The sequence below is a fragment of the Argentina silus genome (genome assembly GCF_951799395.1).
Source record: "Argentina silus genome assembly, chromosome: 5".
Classification (NCBI taxonomy): domain Eukaryota; kingdom Metazoa; phylum Chordata; class Actinopteri; order Argentiniformes; family Argentinidae; genus Argentina; species Argentina silus.
In genome coordinates this window covers 6842715-6863358 of record NC_139659.1, presented here as the reverse complement: position 1 = coordinate 6863358, position 20644 = coordinate 6842715, and the positions used below count along the sequence as shown (strand labels likewise).

The window sequence follows — 20644 nt, the reverse complement described above, 5'->3', positions numbered from 1 at the left end:
ATCCCTCCTCTCAGGAGGAAATGGTGCTTCTCTGGTGAGGGTGTGAGGGGTCTCATTCGTTATTGCAAAGCATAGCTGGGTTGGGGATCTGAAGCTCAGTGGAGATAGAGGGATAGAAACAGTGGTGAAGGTTGTTGACCCCATCCCCCTGACGTCCAGGTCAAGGTTTGACCATGGTCCTACTATAGCTCTGTAGTCCGGGTCTGTCCTGAGCTAATGTGTGTGTGTGTGTGTGTGTGTGTATGTGTGTGTGTGTGTGTCATGTGTGTGTGTGTGGGTGTGTGTATCACATGTTTGTGTGTGTGTGTGTGTGTGTGTGTGTGTGTGTGTGTGTTTGAACAGGTATTTACAGGTAGAAGAGATTCAGAACACCTGGGTAAACTAGGTCACATATCTCAGTGATGATTATGGGTCCAGGGTCCAGATGGGTCGCGTGTGTTTGTTTGACGGGCTCCATTTTCCCATGACCCTCCAGGTGCAGGCAGTACATTCAACCATCCCTCAAGTGAGGGGAGGGCACTCCAGGCCCCCGGGGCGTTTTAAGGCTTGCGAATGTTAGTCTTTAGTTTGCTTAAACTTTCCTTCCAGTTTGTTTTTCTTTAGTGGTCAGGAAAGTACAGTATTCTATAAAAGTCTTGACTGTGAGACTGTCATGCTACAGAAGAAATGCCTTAATGTTAGTTCGATCCTTAACAGCAAGGTTAGAGCTCCTCCTCTCCCTCTCTCTATCCCTGTCCCTCTATTGTCCATCCAGCCTTCCCTTCTTCTACCCCTCTGTCTCAATATCAACTCAGCTCTTTGCTGTCCATCACTTTTTTATCTCTTTTCCCCCTAAATCTGAATATCCTCTCTTAGCCCCTCTACCCTACCCCTCTCATCCCCTATCTACCCTGGGTGTCCCCCCCGCCCCCCCCACCCCCACCCCAACCTTAACCCCCATCCTTCTCTCTAAGGGCCAATCCAGATGGTGGTTCAGGTATAGGCTGGGTCCCTTCCACCGTAGCCTAGTCCAGTGAGCCCTACTTGGGGCTGAGTAAGCCACCAGGTCCCTCCTTAGTGCTCCCACTGCGGCCCCAGCACCCTGCCGCGAGACTCATACTCCGCTGGGTTGCTCTGGGGTCTATCCCGCCTCCAAACCCACGCTCCCGTTCGCCCTCACATTGGCTCAGCGTGCGTTCTGTTCGTCCTGGTTGGATGGGAGAGGTAGGTCCCGCCCCTCCTGGACCAGGTTGGGAGGATATGGTGCGCAGGATGTGGTTGCGCTTGCGGAGGAAGTCCCCTCCAGCAGCCAATCCAAAGCTGCCCTTGCGGAGGACCATGCGAGCACTGGCAGCCTTGGCAGGGCGAGACCTTTGGCTGTACTCTAGCTGGGAGAGGTGGGACGCATAGCCGTCTGGGATGAACTGGGGGAGAATCAATACAAATCAACACATGGATGAATCAATCCATCAATCAATCAATTCTCTACTTTTCAAATTCTCTACTGTGAAAACAGTAATAGGGCACAGTAACAGGGTTAATCTTAATAACTATTTCGGTTTGACTCGATGGGTTTTTGCACTTTCTAAAGGCGGTTGAAGTACCTGACACTGGTGCTGCATCTTCTTGGTGGGCCGTCCCACTATGTAGATGTGGGAGGGGGGCAGGCCTATGGACGAGTACACTGTGATGTCCTTGTTGGAGCCGTAGGCGGCAAAGATCTTCATGTGAGCCTGCATACAGAACACCGTCTCAGTTGTAGTTGTAATGGTGTTTTAGTTGTTGTAGATAACATAGTCTCCTTAAACAACCTGTCCTCTGTCCTCTTGTCCTCCACACACACACACACACACACACAATGACACCCCCTCACCCCCTGACCTCTGCCCTCATACCTCACAAATGAGAGACTTGAGGAAGTTGGCCTTGTGTCTGAGGGGGTCGTGGACCAGGCCATCACAGAAGGAGACAATGCCATGGGGGAAGTTATGTTGGGATAGCCAGGCCACCACACGCTGTTTCTGCATGTCTGGCCGGCCTGTCACATACACGATCAGGTAACCCAGGTCCTGCCAGTGCCTGCCAGAGAGAGGGGGGGGGAGGGGGGAAGGCTGTTGGAAGGCTGGCTGGCCAAGACTGCTCCAGACCTGAACAACCAGATACTGTAGTAGTACAGAACAACACAACACACAATCGACTCGCTGTACTGTACATTCCTACCTGACCACATCCACAGCCCCGGCCCGGACCTTGGGGTCGCTGCCCATGATGGACACGCTGGCCGCAAACGAACCATCGATACTGAACACCACAAACTCCGTCCCACGTGGCAACACCGTCAGGTAGCTGTCCGCAAATGTGTGGTCACCCCTGAGAGAGGGAGGAGGGAGGGAGGGAGGGAGGGATGGAGGGACGGAAGGAGAGAGTGGGAGGAGGGATAAATAATAATAAAAAAGATCCCGTCATGCTACAGGGAATAAAACATCCTGAGAATAAACCATGTTGTGGGCTTGCCATGTCTTTGTGGGGGTGAAATGTAATGTGCAGCATTTGAAAAAAAATTACAACTTAACGTACCTGACGACCAGTTTGACAGGATACACCCCAACACCCAGCCTCCTACTCTCTGGGATGACGTAAGAGATTCGGCCACTGCTATTGGTCAGCTCTGTGTCAAAGTACACCCACTCTCCTGAAGGAGGCTGGGTCATGATGTGGATGTCAATCTGGAGGAGGGAAGAGGAATAGCTTACTACTGGAGAATATATTGCACATCATACAACAGGGGAGGCTGGTGGAGGTAGAAATCGAAGGCTCATTTTTAATGGATGGAACAGAAATGAAGAATGGTATCAAACACACATGTTGGGTTATCCCCCGTCATACACAGTAAATGAAATACTATAGATCACTGATCAAATGTCATGCTAGGGTTAGTGTGTGTGTGTGTGTGTGTGTGTGTGTGTGTGTGTGTGTATGTGTGTGGTTACCTTCTCCCCTGTGAGGGTGACCATGTCCAGAGGGCCATACATGAAACGTCCCAGCACCATCTGAGTTCCATCCTCCGTGAACACAGCGTCATTCACACGGTGGTTGGCTGTCACGTTCTGATCACACACACACACACACACAGACACATACACACACACACACACACACACACACACACACACACACACACACACACACACACACACACACACACACACACACACACACACACAAACAGGTCATCAATCCATCACATCCTTAACCAGGGCTATCACATACTGTACTGCTGTGGTCACAATTGCTCCAGCTACCCTAGTACAGGTCCGTGAACAGGAAGTGACCTCACCCTGATCTTGACGTGGGTCCTCTTGCGTATCCATTTCTCGCGGGGCTTGGATGGGGTGAACTCAGTTACCTCTTTACCATCCAGCTCCAGGATACTGGAGTTCTCATGCCTCATCACCTAGACAAGGACACAGGGAAGCAAACAGCCCTGAAGGTCAGCCAACTGGCGAGACTTACCTTGATTATATCATAATAATTTCCGTAAGATAACAAGTCAAGCGTTACTAAACAGTCATAAGCATCCATAGAGCATTCATAGGAGGTCCTACCTGTCTGAGAAGGAAGGAGACGACGTCTGTGGACTCCCAGTAGGAGGCGTGGAAGAGATGTGGCAGTGCCACGGTGGGGAAGGCTGTGAGGGCGTCAGGGCAGTACAAGGCAAAGTCCATCCTCTTACTGCCCCACCACCGAGACGCGACTAGAGGAGAGAGAGAGAGAGAGAGAGAGAAAGGGAGAGAGAGACAGACAGACAGAGGACACACAGTCAACAACAGAACAGGCAAGACACTCCTAAACCAAAGTGTGGCTAGAGAGAGAGGCCAAAGTCAGCTAACACAGCCGGAGGAGTCTAGGAGTCAGGAGGAGTCAGAGACGAGGGGGAAGAGGATAACTGGATCATTTCACAGCAGATCTACAGTCTGCCCATCCAGAGATGCATAGTCCAGGGGAAAGGTTCAGTCAGAAGTCCAAACCAGAGCAGAGTCTTGGTAGAGTGGAGTCTGAGGGGAGCAGGGGAGGGGAGCAGAGGAGCGAGCAGGGTCCTGTAGGAAGAGCTCAAGAAGTTCTTGAGTCCAGTATAGTGTGTTTACCTCCTCTGAAATGGCCGCCCTTCCTGTCTGAACGGACTGCATCAGTATCAGTCACGTCACCATTGCACCACTCTTTTAAATCTAAGTTTCCCTTTATTGATTTCACCTATCAAATTCATTCAACATCAATAGTCACATGAATTTCTGGAAGGACACCATTTCAGACAACAAGAGCATGGGCTGTAAGGACCTTGTAAGAGCTCAGAGCCTGTTGTCTTGGAATGGAGAGCAGAGCAGAGGAGGTTCTGAAGCAGCTGGAAGGGGACAGAGGATAGGACACACAGGACATATGGTAGCGCTGTGGGACACTGGCAGGGTGCTGAAGGCATCGGAAAGGGCAGGCAGGAACATACATGGGGGGCAAACACTCTTCCCCCCCGTCTGGGGAACTACAGTACCCAGGGTACCTGGCTCCATATCCATCAGCGCGCCTGGCGACGGGGGGTCAGAGTTTGTGTCTGTGATGTCAGAGGTAACATCAGTGAGGTCAGAGGACAAGTCAGAGCTGACGTCAGAGCTGGGCTCTGACTCACAGCGGCTGCGTCCCGGGGAGAAGCTGGGCTGGACTTTCTTACTCCTCCGAAGGGAGGGACTTCGAGAGTGGTATGGGAGAGACAGCTGGGACAGAAAGCTGGGCTTTGTGGACGGGCTGCGTTGGCATGTGTGCGCTGGGAGGGTAACAAGGGGGTAGCAAATGAAGAAATGAGCATACAGTGAAAGAATTGTCTGTTTTTACTGCTGGTAAATGGACAAATTGTATACCGGACATGCACACACACATACACAGCAGACTTCTTGTAAAGCTGCATTCAGCTAACATTTAAAATGACATTTATTAAATCTAATTCAATCTTAGAGATAATTCCTGAACTGAATGAGATGCTTGTTCGACGACAAATTCACATTGAGTGAGTAGCAAAATTGAACACAGGATAGGGCTGGAATAGAGCCTATACTAGGTAAGCCCATCGGTACACACAGGGCCCTGACACAGCAGGTAAAGGTGAACTCACTGCTGGCGATGTTGGAGGCGGTGTAGGAGTCGGCCATGCCTGAGACCTGGCTGGCGATGCTGGCCTCGCTGGCTCTGCGGAGGCTTCTGGAGCGGAGGGCTCCGGCTAAGGGGGACGACGGGTACTGGCTGTCCACAAACACACCGCAGTGGGAGTGCAACACATCCGCTACAGAGAGAGGGAGGAGGGAGGAGGAAGGGGGGGGGGGGGGAGGGGGGGATTAGAATCAGATAACGAGTATGTATGATGGTATGTAGAGGTATGTAGGGGCTGGGGGTAATGACTTCAGCGCAGAATTATGAAAGTATGATGTATCAGAGTCATCAGAGAGAGAGCGAGGACTGTCTCTCTGTGGCTGAGAGAGAGAGAGAGAGAGAGAGAGAGAGAGAGAGAGACAAAAAGAGAGAGGAGAAAAGAGAGAGAGAGATTGGGACATGGCAGAAATGGTATACAGATGTAGAAACAGATGTTGAAAGTAGAAGAGGGTAAACACAATTAGCAGGTTGAGAGAGAGAGAGACACACACACACACACACACACACACACACACACACAGAGAGACACAGAGACACAGAGAGACACAGTAGACAGAGACAAGGCAGACATGAACAGGTACACACTCTCTGCGGGGGGCTGCGAGGCCTGCCAGTTGAGGATGGGCACTGGGATGGAGGTCTCACTGATGCCACCCTCCTGGCAGCGGAGGGGTACTACGCCCCCCGACTCCATCAGGAGGTGAGGGTTACTCTGCATGGTCTCCACTGGGACAAGGAGGGGGTGGGGGGGGGGGCAGAGAGAGACAGCAGAAATAAAAGACACCTGACAGACAAGGGTGAAGACATTGACTGACTGACTGACACACAGTAGTGGACAATATACCTGCTCAGAGTGGAAGATGAACAACCTTCCATCACGACAAGCAGAGACGACATACAATGACACAAAGCTTGAGCAAGACTCTCTGAGGGGATGAAGACAGTGTGTGTGTGTGTGTGTGTATGTGTGTGTGTGTGTGTGTGTGTGTGTGTGTGTGTCTCACCCAGCAGGGCAGAGTGTCCGTCCCCCAGGGGGAAGCGTTGGTATCTGGGTACACTAAAGGGAGGTAGCAGATGAAACCTCTTCTCCAGGAGGGGCTCCAGGCGAGAGGCTGAGGGGTCCGCAGGGTGGAACAGATTATACACCTGCTGACAGGCCGGACGCAGGGCAGAAACTGGGGAGGAGACATGGAGAAAGAGAGAGAGAGAGACAGAGAGAGAGAGAGAGAGAGAGGGAGAGAGAGTATAAAGGAGAGAGTTAGGTAAAAGAGCAGACGGGGAGAGAAAAAGGGGTGCAGGATATGGGATGAGAGGAGAGGAAATGAGACATGCAACATTTACATTAAAGACATCTGCATGACTTACATAATATCAATTTTTCTAAATCAAACAACTGGGGTTCTGTGAACAAAAATGACCAAAGCCCCTTTTTTTCTCAAGGGCCCAAATGTGCAACATACAACCCCTCACAAGTCACGTCTCTGTAACTGTTCTCCACACCCCTGAGGATTCCACTTCATAAGCCAGTCAGATTCCCGTGGTGACTGTGGGATCTCTCTCTTCAACCTCTTATTTATCTTGGACCACATCGTCGTGTCTTTGTCCCTTGAATGACGTTGCTAATGGACGTTTGGCATCAGAGATCTGTAACCCATCCTCTAACCTCTGACAGCAACATCACAGCTGCAGGAAACGTCTATCGTCTCACAGTGGAGACACAGAGGAGCTCCAAACATAGTCACTGTTCATCTGAGACCGTTTACTCGGGCTGAATCTAACCTAAGATAAGCGCAAGTGCAGCAATGCAGACCAAAACACACATTTACTGACAGACCAAAACACACATTAACTGACAGACCAAAACACACATTTAAGATGGAAACAGACTAGATACAAGAGACCACAGAGGAGAGCCTTCCTCACCATCCAGAGAGGGGACCACAGTCTTCCTCAGGGCCAAAACCAGCCCCAGAGGAGAGCCGAACAGGAAGAAGTCAGACACCTCGAAGTCAAACCTCCCTAGCGCCCCCCCGGCCTCCAGCATAGTACTGCTACTGGAGCGTCGCGAGCCAGGCTCTGCACGCAACACGCTGGAATGGAGACTGGAAAGAGAGGGGACATACAGTACAGGGTTTGCATCACATCTCAATCCATCTGCCTGTGTGTTGTGTGTGTGTGTGTGTGTGTGTGTGTGTGTGTGTGTGTGTGAGTGTGTGCATGCGCTGGTCTGACCTGGAGAGGAAGGCCTGGTGCTGTTTGATGGTGTCCAGTTCGTAGGTGGAGGAGTCACTGCGTTTGCGTGGCAGCTGTCTCTTCGGGTCGTCCGGTCCGGAGCTGCGAGGGATGTCTATGTTACTGCGGCTAAGATGGCGGCTCCCCTCCAGAGAAGGAGAGGAGGACGGAGAGCCACTGTTTATGATGATGCCTGGTGAAAGGAGGTCTGTGTCCTGGCGAGAGAGACACACACACACAGTTAGGGTCAGAGACAGAGGGCGAGTGAGGACAGAGGAAGAACAGTTTGTCTCTGACAGGGAGAAGTTCAGTAAAGAGTCTGATACCTGCACACTGATGGTGCTGCCCCTCCTGCTGCTGCTGGGGCTCTCTGAGACCGTGATGTTACTGCTGCAAAGCGCATCAAACCCCAGGATGCCCCCCACACAGTCCCCGATCACACACACCTGGAGGACACAACACAACAAACGTCTGCACAGTCTCCTATGAAATACACTCAATGTTCAAATGAAGAGACAGGAGGCCAAGCCCCAAACACCCTGATCCTGCACTGACCTGGCCAGAGAAGGATGCCCCCTCCAGAGATCTGATGAAGTCACTGAACACCTGATTGGCCCGTACGATGACCGTTGCCACGGCATCTTGGTACTGTGGGGCGGAGGTGGCCAATAGGGGAAGAGCAGCCAGGGGGATGTGGTCCTGACTGTTAGACAGGCAGCCCTCGTCATAACTATAGGGGCTCAAACTGAAAAGGGCGAGAGAGCAAGAGGGTCAGTGTGTGTGTATATATATGTGTGTGTGTGTGTGTGTGTGTGTGTGTGTGTGTGTGTGTACTCACTTGGACACCAGGGAGAATGCTTCAGCACACACGGCAGGGCAAGGGACTAGACGGATGGCGATCCGTCCTAACGCTGCAGGGTAGTGGACCCTCATCACTGTATCAAACGCCCCACTCAGAGTGTTCACGTCCCCCTGCTTACTGCTCTGCTCGCCTACAATAAGAGACACAACCTCTTCATGTGGCAATAAGCTACAGCAGCTACCATGACTACTTTAAGGTAACTCATCCTGAGAAAGGGGGGGACAATATGTTAGAGCTTCTAGTACCATTATTTTGGTTCGAGCGAACGGTTTAAACGTAGAGACATGCCTAGGATATGTTTTATAAATAAAGTGCTCATCATTTGTACCTGAACCGGTGTCCAGGATGTTCCCTCCATGGAGGACCAGGATTAGAACGTGGATCTTAGAGGGCTGCAGACACTGCTGGGATGAACCATCCTGCAGCAGGGGGGAGGAGCAAGAGGAGAACCAGGGAGAACCAAGGAGAGAAGGAAAGAGAGAGAGAGAGAGAGAGAGAGAGAGAGAGAGAGAGAGGGTGGGGAGAGTAGAGTGGATGGGAGAGGGGAGAAGGAAAAGGAGAAGAAGAGACTGATGAGTTACAAATAAAGAACATAATGACAGTGAATGGGGTGAAGAAAGGAATGGATTCACATGGATGACACCTTCACTTCTCTAACAGCTAAAACAGAATAGCACTCCAATGCAAGGCTGTTCTATAGGGACACCTATCCTACAGGGATCTGGTGGTCTAAGGTGAGCACATCTCTCTATCGGGACTTACAGCTGGCCGTCTGGAAAACCTGACAGAGTGGAGTGAGCGCTGTCTACGTGAGACGCACCGCTGGACACAGAGAATAACAACAACAAACTGAAACAAACCATCTGAAAGACTGTGTGTGTGTATATGTGTGTGTATGTGTGTGTGTGTGTGTGTGCGTGTGTGTGTGTGTGACAAACATTAGGCTCTCTGCCTGTGATATTCTTTCCCCATCTCTGGCTAACATTCCCAGTTGGTCAATCCACATTAGAAAATCTATGTGAAATGATTGCATAAACTTGAATGAACTTTCTATGTTAAATGACTGCATGGAAAATAATAGAAGTGGAGATGGGGAAGGGACGATGGTTTACTATTGTTACAGTAGTTGACATAAGAGAGAAACTATACCTCGATGAGTCTCTCCTCACTACTGGTCGCTCCATACTCTCCACCCGACTCCTGATACAGGGATTCTGACACACGCACACGCACACGCACACGCACACACACACACACACACACACACACATTGCATTAAACTGAATTCCTTCCTCATGTAGAATTCCCTCCAACTAGATTGTTCACCAAATCTAGTTGAGAAATAGAATTCATCGACACAGAAACACATATTGATGGTAGTGAAAGGGTGTAGTGAAAGTGTTTCCATGTTATACCAGGGGTGGGCAAGTCTTTATTGTCCCCCTTTGATGACCACTCATTTCATCACTATGATGTCAAACTACCTTGGGCTTCATCCACCTCCGTAGACTCGATCTTGTCCATGAGGTCGTTAGAATTCCACTTGGTGATCTCCTTGGCGAAAATCTCCTCGTTGTCAGAGAAGTCTTCTGGAGGAGACAGAAGACAGACAAAACATTCCGAGTGAGTTACCATTTATGTAATAACTGTGTAATAACATGTTATAACCATGTAATAACATGTAATAACTGTATTTGACATTCACAGTACCATGGGCATCGAAGAACTCTTCGTCTGTGCTGTCCTCCGAGTCACGGGCAATACTCTGCATCCGCCACTCTGAGATGTTCTGGTGAGACGGACTTCCTGTACAGACAGGAAATACAAGAGTCAAAATCAGTGACTTCTAGACTATAGTACTACATCAGTGGGCTTTCCCACAGCAGGAGTTTGACGCTAACACCTGGGCCACTGCCTCTTTTTAATTCCTAATTCCGGAACAAACTATTACCATATTGTTTATACCTATCTAGTCACTTCATGAATCTACATGATACACATGCTGTAGGACGTAGGGGCTGAAGGTCAATTTGGAAAAAATCTACAGAGAGGCAAAAAACCCCACTCACCCCCTCTCTTAGACGATCTATTAGATGACCTAGAAGACGTTGACCACTGCTTGGTGAGTTCCCCTCGTGTCTGTAGCGTATCCCCCAGCACCCCTGTCCCCCCTTCCTCTGCCTCTATAGCCACTCCAGGGGTCTCTGCCCCCTCCTGGTCCTGGTCGGGGGTGGCGGGGGCACCGTTGGTCTCTGCTGCCCCCTCTTCGGTCAGGCTGTACTGGGCCATCTTGCGGGCCAAGGCCAGCTGAGTCTCCAGCTCCAGCAGTCTGATGTCCTCAATGGTCAGACCGTACCACTCGTCCTGCCAACACCACGCCTGCCTGTGGGCTCGCACCATCACCTTACGCAGACCTGCCCCGGACGGACGGACGGACGGGTTAAAATCATGATAGGCAGCAGACTTAGGGCACACTTGGTGAGTCAGACAGATATATACAGTACAGAGAGTATGTGAGAAACACATAGAGTAGGGTTAGAGCACAAATCCCCTCCACCTCACCAAAAGAAGCCTCCTCACCAAAAGAAAACCTTATCAAGTCAACACTCAGAGTTACTGCAATCACTCTCCCAAAGCAGCCACTCCCATTCCACTGAACAATCGAACCAACTCCTTATGGCTTCTCCAAACAACAGGGACTCCCCTGGCCTTGGCTGCATTAGCAATAATGAACCTCTCCATTTTAAATGTTCCCACCACAAAGCATCAACAGGATGCAGCTGATTCAACATTCCACAGAGCATTAAAATGAGGTGAGCAAATGTTGTTTTGTCAACATCCACAAAACCTTTAAAAGACCGACAGTAGGAGGCCACAGGGACATCAAAGAGAGCAGGACAATCACATGGGGAAACGGAGAATGGAAAAGAGTCATAAATCTACAGTAGGCTGCAGATCATATTCCATTATTGTCAATAGACCAATGGAGGAACAATGAAGATATGTGTTGACTGATTCGGGACTGGAAATGTTGCAGACAACATGTTTATGGAATTAGGCTGTATATAAATGAGTTTATGATCTGAGTATACACAGTAAACAGCTCTTCTGTTAGCATTAGGCCAGTGGAGAGTGGAAGCTTCTGAACTGTGTTTGTATGGCATTAAGTCAAAGGGAGTGTCAGTGGAAAAGTCAAGTTTCATAAATGAGGATGGGGATGTATTAGATTGGGCCATAGAGCATGGAGAGTGTCATAAAAGTGGCTAGAGCAGAGGCAGATTCATTAGGCTGTATGTAAATGCTGGGAGTGTATATAAACAGCCATAGATCACAGTAATGAAGCAGACTGAGGAGCTGACAGCAGAACACTGGCAGGAAATTAATCCTGTCTCCTTTGTTATCTGACTGAACGAGGCTGTTCTCTCCCCCCCCCCCTTGCTTATTCTCTCTCTCTCTCTTGTTCTCTATCTCCCCTCCCCTCTCTCTCCTCCCCCCCCTCTCTAACTGCCCAGACCCAGTGGGTTTTCATTAAGCCCTGGTTAATCATTATGGAGATAGGAGCCTGTGGTTCTTCATGTAGTCAGATTACCTGCTCACTGTTTGACACCTGCTGTCCGCACACACAAACACACACACACACACACACACACACACACACACACACACACACACACACACTCACAAACACACACAGATAACAGCAGATGAACACACACACACGCACACGCACATGCACACACACACACACACACACGCACACACACACACAGAACGTATCGGCCAGGCTTGAAATCACAATGCGATGGATGACTTGCGATGGAAAGCAGGTGTCTCTTGCAAATATCAGCTTGGCAAACTCTCTAATGGACTTCACACTCACACAGACAAACACATACTCACTGCCAACACACACGCACGCACGCACGCACACACACACACACACACACACACACACACACACACACACACACACACACACACACACACACACACACACACACACACACACACACACACACACACACACAGTCTGCCATACTGTACGTACCCACGTCGTGTATGAAACGTTCAATCTTGGACTGCATGCCCCAGTATCTGAACTCCACCTTGCAGAGTTTATAGGCACACATGACTGGGTTCTGGCTGGGGTTCTGGTTGATCTCTTCAATCCAGTCCTCAGTGAGCGGTCCACGACGTGTCTTCACTGACTGGTACAGCTTAGGGTCCTCCTCCACCAGGTACTCGTGAGGGGGGATGGGGTCCCGCACAATGTCTATGGGGTCTGGAACACGCACAATCACCACACAGACAATCACTAACTCTTTCATTTCTATACATGTATTCCTTCTGTGAATGTATTCTTGTATGTTGATTGTAGTGCCCCTGTCTGCATCTATGAGACGAGACGTGTGTGGAGTCTAGTGCAACGCTGGCTGGGAGCCACTAGGGGTCCCCGCCGTACACCTTCTCTCGGACGTGTGTGTGTGTGTGTGTGTGTGTGTGTGTGTGTGTGAGTGTGTGTGTGTGTGTGTGTGTGTGTGTGTGTGTGTGTGTGTGTGTGTGTGTGTGCGTGTGTGTGAGTGTGTGCGTGTGTGATGTAATCACACAGCCAGGGCGCTCCCCCCCTGCAGGGAGTCTGTCTGGAACAGCACATCTTTCCCACACTGCATGGGGCTATGGCGCTGCAGCTAACAGCTCTCGCCCCTCCGTAACACAGAACGCCCTCTTTTCTTACACAATTACACAGCCACAAACAAACACACACACACACACACTCACGCACACACACTCAATCACCGCACAGCACACTGTCTGCATTTTAAAGACCACAGTGCGGTGTCTGAACCAGCAAGTCACTGACAGGTGTGTGTGTGTGTGGGTGTGTGTATGGGTGTGGGTGTTGGGTCAGACATACCAACGGTCCTTTGTCTCTTCTCTGCTGAGGAAAGGTTGAAGACGTCCCCTCCGTTTCCAGTGTCTGGTTTGTAGTAGGTCTCTATGTCTATGGAGAACTTCTCCACGAATGGACACGTGTATCTGGGACAGAGGAGAGAGGAGAGAGGGTAAGGTTGAGTGGACTTGTGTAAGGGTATGAACGTGCAGGGCGGGAGTGTAACACGTCGGTCCCCAAGGACCGCAGAGACTCTCTCTTGCGGTGTCCATGTGTATGGTACAGTATGAGAGTATGAGTGTGTGAGGGTTGAGGTGTGTATGTTATGAGTGTGTGAGGGGTATATGGTGTTTATGGTAAGTGTGTGTGTGTGAGGGGTGCACGGTGTCTATGGTAACAGTGTGCGAGGGTCTCTCACCGTGTGCGTGTGTAGGGGTAGGCGTTCCATGACTCCTCCTCCACCCGTAGAGCAGCTTGTGGGAGTATAGAACAGAACCAGGAGGGGATATGCTTGCCGATGTGGTAGACCTTGTGTGTGTACTGGCCCGAGCCTCCAGGCCCGTCCTCATAAGGCTTATTCTCCAGGATCTCCACCCCGCTGCCCTCACCGTAGCTCTCCTCACGACTCTTCTTCTGCAGGAGGGGGGAGAGAGAGAAAGGGAGGGAGGAGAGGAAGAGAGAGAGAGAGAGTCAGGACATGCTCTGTCACCAACAATTGTCAATTTGTCTACTTCTTTGGTACAATTTGCTAAATTTTTCAAGACATACTGCGTCTTAGCATACACAATAACATCCCAAAATACTAGATAATCTTAGATTAGATCACAGCAGATTAGATTTGATTTGATTACAACTTTATTGTCCATCAAGGGATGGAAATATGTCTTTGGCAAAAACAGACACATAAAACATAAAAACATAAAAGCATCATCATCATCATCGGTCACCATCCACAACAGACATGCACCTGCCCAGAATAAATCGAAATTGAGGTCAGCCATTGAAACAGAGGGTAGAAAGGGTGAGAAGGATCATCCTCTTGTTCCTCACAGTGAGGTTACCGTACCAGAACGTCGGTACAGAACATGTTAAAGGTTAGAATGGTCTCCACCAGATCCTTGTAGACCTTCTCCAGAGTATCTTGGCTGACACCAAGTCCCTTGGTTATTTTATTCACAAAAGCCGACATACAACTCTGCAGTAGCAAAGTGGAGTGCAAAGAGGAAACAATTGTCTCTTCATCTTCCCCTTTCCTCCTCCCCCTCTTCATCCCCATTTCCCACTTCTGATCCCCCTTTCCTTCCTCATCCTCCACCAGCTCACTCTTCCTCTCCCTCTTCCTCAATGCCTCTCTCTGCCTCTGCCCCCCCCCCTTCTAATCGTAAGCAGTCCTAGCTGTGTGATGTATTACCTTTCATCTTTCCCGATAAAGGAGGAGGAGGAGGAGAGATTTCCAGTCAGCTGCTGCAGTGAACTGACTGTTGCTGCAGTAATCAATATCATTGCGCATTGATTATCATGCACCTTCTCTTCTTCTCTGCTCCTATGACTAGCACTGATACACCTCTCAGCTGTTACCAGGTGTGTGTGTGTGTGTGTGTGTGTATGTGTCCAGACTACTTTTCAGATCAGGGTTCATGAGGTTCGCCACTGTCACAGTCACTGAGTGGAGATGAGAGAGGGAAAGCCAAGACGTCCCCTCCCTGTCTCTGGCACGCTTACAACAATATGAGCCAGCAGATGGCCAGGCCCTCAAATCCTGGAAACCAGGTCTGTGTGTTAGGCTGCTCCTGAGGGGGAGGCATGGATTACTTCTTAACACACCACTCTTAGTTAAAGCTTTGTCTTAGACCAGGCCCAGGCTGCAACAGCCTGAAGACAACCCTCTCCACCAATCTCCTGGATCATGCCATCGTTGTGTGGCCTTGTTTCTGATGACTACAAAGTAGATAGATGTAGGCAACGCCTGGTGCACTGGGCTGGTGGGAGCTGGTGCCATACGGCTCTCGTGCTACACATTGGTGTGTTGAGGTGAGGTGAGTTAACCCCATAGAACGTAAAGGGTTTTAAGATTTGCACAAAAGCACTTTATAAATGCAAATCATCATTATGGCCATTATTGGAAGTAGTGGAGCGAGCCACATGGAACGATCAGAGGGTCAAAGATATTCTGCATGAAAGTTAGCCTACACGAAGGATCATAGAGCGGCTACCTCTTACGAGACTTCAGGGAGCGATATGGGGAGTGAAGGTCGCAAGAGGCGAACAGCTGGAAAATTGCTGTAATCTAGCAGGTAATGTAATTTAGAAGAGGAGCTAAGGGCCTTGAATTACCTCCCCACCCCTCTGCGTCCCTATGGGAGTATGAACTGTCTGCAGCTGTGCAGGAGAGGAAATTACACAAAGCTTGGATTGCATCAGAGAGTCAGTACCAGATAGATATAGAGCTGTTCTATCTCTAGGGCCAGTACACTGTTCTATCTCTAGGGCCAGTACACTGTTCTATCTCTAGGGCCAGTACACTGTTCTATCTCTAGGGCCAGTACACTGTTCTATCTCTAGGGCCAGTACACTGTTCTATCTCTAGGGCCAGTACACTGTTCTATCTCTAGGGCCAGTACACTGTTCTATCTCTAGGGCCAGTACACTGTTCTATCTCTAGGGCCAGTACACTGTTCTACCTCTAGGGCCAGTACACTGTTCTATCTCTAGGGCCAGTACACTGTTCTATCTCTAGGGCCAGTACACTGTTCTATCTCTAGGGCCAGTACACTGTTCTATCTCTAGGGCCAGTACGCTGTTCTATCTCTAGGGCCAATACACTGTTCTATCTCTAGGGCCAGTACACTGTTCTATCTCTAGGGCCAGTACACTGTTCTATCTCTAGGGCCAGTACGCTGTTCTATCTCTAGGGCCAGTACACTGTTCTATCTCTAGGGCCAGTACACTGTTCTATCTCTAGGGCCAGTACACTGTTCTACGGGCCTCTGTTTTGGTGCAATGAGCTGAGGCAGAGTTGAGAGACAGAAAACCCTGAGAAAGACACTCTGTCTGGAGATGAGAGCCCTCCGCTTCAACAGAAGGCGTGTTACGCTCAAACAAAGTCCCAACTGAAGAGAGTTAATATATCAACAGTATATAAACAATATAAACAAAGAACATCCAATCCACCCCCCCCCTACTTCTTGTTTTCATAAACAGCCAGTGGTTGGCACACAGACAGAACAGCCGTTGGCCATGACACAAGACTTAGCTGTCAACACACTGAATGACACACTGCACGCTATCATGCCATGGGGTCAAATAAACTATACAAACCCCTCTGGTTTCAGCAACACCACACTCTCACACACACACACACACACACACACACACACACACACACACACACCCACACAGTCATACTCACACACAGCAGGCCATGGCAGTGGCCGTCGCATTACTGTATTGAAGATGCAGCGTGTGCTGTGTCTGCATCTGCTGACACGCACACACACACACACACACACTCTGGCTGCCTCTGCTGTGTCTGCATCTGCTTACAGTGCTGGAGCAGCAGGCCAGCACTTCATTAGAACGCTGACAGGTGACATCACGCCTGCCCTGACACTAGTGTCCTTCTTTCATCATTTCCTCTCCTTCGTCTGCACTGATCTAAACCTACCATGTAACCAAGATACTACTTTAGCTATTGGGAAAATACTTTCTGCTGTCCAGTTATTTTATATCAGGGGCATGTGATGGCAAGGACAGGAGATGGGGACAAGAAACCACTGTTGAATAGAAAACAGCATTCAAGAGCAGAGAGGTCCACGATGGAGTGAAAAACAACAGGACAAAGAGAGCTTTTCTAGGAAACTCAGCCTGAACATTCTGGAAACTCAGCCTGAAGATTCCGGAAACAAAAGAGCCCAGTCAGAAAGAAAGAGGGAGAATAAAAAGCATGAAGGAAAATAAAAAAAGTGTTTCTATGTGTCCTAGCCAGAGAACGTGCAGAGAGGGACAGAAGAAGAATAGAAAACCTAAATGAAATGACTGAAAGAGAGAGAGAGAGAGAGAGAGAGAAAGTGGGGAGGGAGTCTCTCAGAGTATCCCAGGCGGTGTGCTGTGCTACCGGCTCAGAGGGCAGACTCTGGGAACGGCACAGGAATTTCAATGGGCCTTGCTTTGCTGAGGGTCTCATTTCTGCTGGGCTGAGCTAGCCCTGAATAATTTATATGATACCGCAAGGTTAGCATAAGACTCGGGACACAACTACACTCCTGGCCGCAGTCATGCTGGCTTTCATAATATTGGTGGCCTAGAGGTTTCACACACCTGGTTAACTTGGGTATAATTCAATTACAAGGTAAGGACGAGGACCAGCGTACAGTGTAGTGCTGTAGAGGACCTAAGCTGTCCAACCCGGCATAGTGAGGTTAGCATACGATAAAAGAACATAGTTCATATATTAAGGAATTAACAGGGCTTCAGCAGGGAGATAACCTACAGCCTGAGCTCTGTGTGTCTGGGGGTTCACTTTTCAAATACTCATACTTCTCCCTTCCTTAAACACTGGCCCTTGCCCTCCTCACCCTCACCCACTCGATACAGAGAAGGGAATATGAGCTTCTTACACACATTAGTGTGTGTGTGTGTGTGTGTGTGTGTGTGTGTGTGTATGTGTGTGTGAGTGTGTGCGTGTGTGTCAAAGAATGGTAAAGCCAAAGCAACATTTCCTCCATGTTTTGTCTGTATCATGGTCTCACCCAGTCTGCCCCAGTATAGCCCACAGACACACACAACACACCTTCTCCAGTTGAGGGGATAACAAAATCAGCAGCATCACGTTGTCATGGCAATGCTGGCTGCATCATTGTGACTTCTCCCTCAGTCTCTCTTTGTTTGCCCCTCTCTCTTCCTCTCCCCCTCTCTCTCTCTCTATGTTTTCCTCTTTCTCTCTCTCTCTCTCTCTGTCTTCCTCTCACACCGCAAACAAATTATGGCAGCCACTGCCACGCTGCTGCTGATGTCACTGGTTACCATGGCACCCAGAGCTCAGCTGTGACGCTGCACAAGAGAAGGGGGGCCAGAGGTGTGTATGTGCATTCATACTGTAGGGGGAGTTGCTAGAGTAGATGAGCTGAGGGGGTCGTTATGTTAAAAGCCTGCCCCAATTCCTCTTTCCCTGTTCATCCCTACGCACACGCACGCACGCACACACATGTACACATGCACGTACACACACACACACACACACACACACACACAAAACCATTACTAACACCTTTTCCCTTGCTCTCAGTTTGAAACCAACCAAACAGACAGGTCATGTTTCAAACTATGTCAGTGGCAGGGTTAAACCACTAAATACTGCTGGCAGAGAGAAACATTGAAGATTAAACATTAAAATGTATAAACGACTTTCTAATCATATAAAATCAACAGCTACAACAGCGTTAACACTACAGCTAGAGCAACAATCACTTTCACATCACATTAAAGCAACACCTAGGAAAAACCAATGACAGCAGCCGCTAAATGTGTTTGTCTACTATGTCAAGGGTCACCAGGCGACCTAATCACCCATAATCCTTTGGGATTACTTCCTGGACCCATCTCTCCCTGGCTGTGCCTGTCTCTCAGAAATGAGGCCTGCTCTATGGGGTAAACATAAGCATACATCCCCCAGTAGCACTAAACCATATAAGCTCACTTTCTATTTTCTATATGTGTCTTGTTATGGAAAATACATTGATAGAACTGTTTGAAGGTTATGCACTTTCGTATGACTGATACAACTTGTGTGAATACTGTGATTACATTTTCTCTTGCCACACCTCTAAAGTTCTATAGCCATTGTTTTGAGAAACGACGGATGATTACAATATGGATAGCTGTGGTTTCGGAGGGAGTAGTGGGGGAGAGCGAGAACAAAGGAACAGACCCATCTTGCTGACAGGAAGGTGAATAAGTGTGAAATGTTGAACGCTGATTGATCAGTAAGAAAGCGCCGATTGATCAGTAAGAAAGTCTCCCCATTGTTCATACGCTCCCGCCCCCTCTCACGTAAGCACAAGCCCATCAGCCGATAGCCTTGGCGGAGCCTACCATTATGTTTAATCTGTATAAAAGACAACCCTGATAATCGCCTCTTCAGACTTGTGCTAGACAGACCCCCGGATTTACGCTGGGCTGCTGTTAGGCTCCTGTCTCTTGTTTGCAAGCAACAAATACCGGCTCAGATATTGTGGCTACTCAGGACTTTATTTCTTGAATCTCACCTCCGAAGAGCTGAAGTACAGAGTGGTAAAACCTAGACATCCACCACAGTCTTCTGTTCTATGGAAGACACAAACAGGCCTGAGGGAAGGTGATGTTACTCTGCGAGGATAAGATAGCCACTATCAGCTTTCCTCCACTATGACCAGAGCTCTGTGTGTGTGTGTGTGTGTGTGTGTGTGTGTGTGTGTGTGTGTGTGTGTGTGTGTGTGTGTGTGTGTGTGTGTGATCTGTATATACAGTATATACATATATACCATAAAACTTCCAATAAGTGCAGAGTCTCCAATAAATGCCTGTCTCCAATAATAGCCACAGTAGTAAAAGTAGTTTACTACTAGTACTAAAGTAGTAGTTAAAATAAATTGTTTACCGGTATGTATTCTCTGTTGATATTAGCAAATGATTAAAGCAACGCATTTGATTCTGAGAGACTGTTGCGATTTTCAACAGCTTGACAGTCTTATATGGAAACGATAATAAATTACCGTCAGACAACAAAGGCTGTGATGTATTCAGCTCTGTCATATTGCGGGTTCGAGCAGCAGTTTGCCATCAGCAGCGGGGTAACAGAATAACCACCTGTCTCCAATAATAGCCTGGTTCCATCCAGTACGTGCTGGGTGCACCACACATTATCCCTTTGACCCTGCACCTTGTATACACCCCAGACACCACAACCAACACACTAGCCAGGGTCCTAAAACACCAGCCAGGGCCCTAAAATACCAGTCAGGGCCCTAAGACACCAGTCAAGGTTCTAAGACACCAGCCAGGGTCCTAAGACACCAGTCAGGGCTCACCTCACACACCAGTCAGGGTCCTAAGACACCAGTCAGGGTCCTAAGACACCAGCTAGGGTACTAAGACACCAGCCAGGTGACCCTTTGCATACAGTACAGTAGAAACTCACCTGTATCATGTAGAGCTGGGCGATGCGGTACTCCTCCACACTCATGGGCATGGGGATACGGTACTCCTTGATCAGCATGGTCAGGCTGGGCTGGTGGGGGCGAGGGGTGTGTAGGAGGATCGGGTCCAGGGGGGTCGGAGGGTAGAGTGGAGGGTAAGGGCTCCTCACAGTGGGCCGCTCTACCCGAGCAGCAGCAGCATCAAACAGCCAGGACGGAGCTCCTCATCACTCAGACCTGTAGGGGGGACGAGACACACACACCTGGGTTGAATCGTAAATATTGCAGTAAACACACACACACGCACGCACGCTC

General features: G+C 49.3%; 1 protein-coding gene across 2 annotated transcripts; it reads right to left on the bottom strand.

Moving 5' to 3' along the window:
* Positions 1–1014: 1014 nt before the first annotated feature.
* pitpnm2 (phosphatidylinositol transfer protein, membrane-associated 2) lies at positions 1015–20409 on the bottom strand (the record flags this gene model as incomplete). Of its 2 annotated transcripts, XM_083669506.1 has the most annotated exons (26): positions 1015–1403; positions 1584–1712; positions 1875–2058; positions 2200–2349; positions 2557–2705; positions 2970–3086; positions 3317–3433; positions 3585–3733; positions 5138–5305; positions 5758–5898; positions 6177–6347; positions 7096–7274; positions 7405–7619; positions 7731–7850; positions 7960–8149; positions 8243–8396; positions 8595–8685; positions 9029–9088; positions 9416–9480; positions 9751–9855; positions 9977–10072; positions 10336–10680; positions 12315–12548; positions 13182–13303; positions 13576–13790; positions 20332–20409. In XM_083669506.1, 26 exons carry the CDS (start codon positions 20407–20409, stop codon positions 1020–1022), a joined length of 4128 nt encoding a protein of 1375 aa, XP_083525632.1. In that variant the 3' UTR covers positions 1015–1019. The 2 variants fall into 2 exon arrangements, with proteins under 2 accessions (XP_083525632.1, XP_083525633.1); XM_083669507.1 differs by lacking the exon at positions 9029–9088.
* Between the last annotated feature and the right edge of the window lie 235 nt (positions 20410–20644).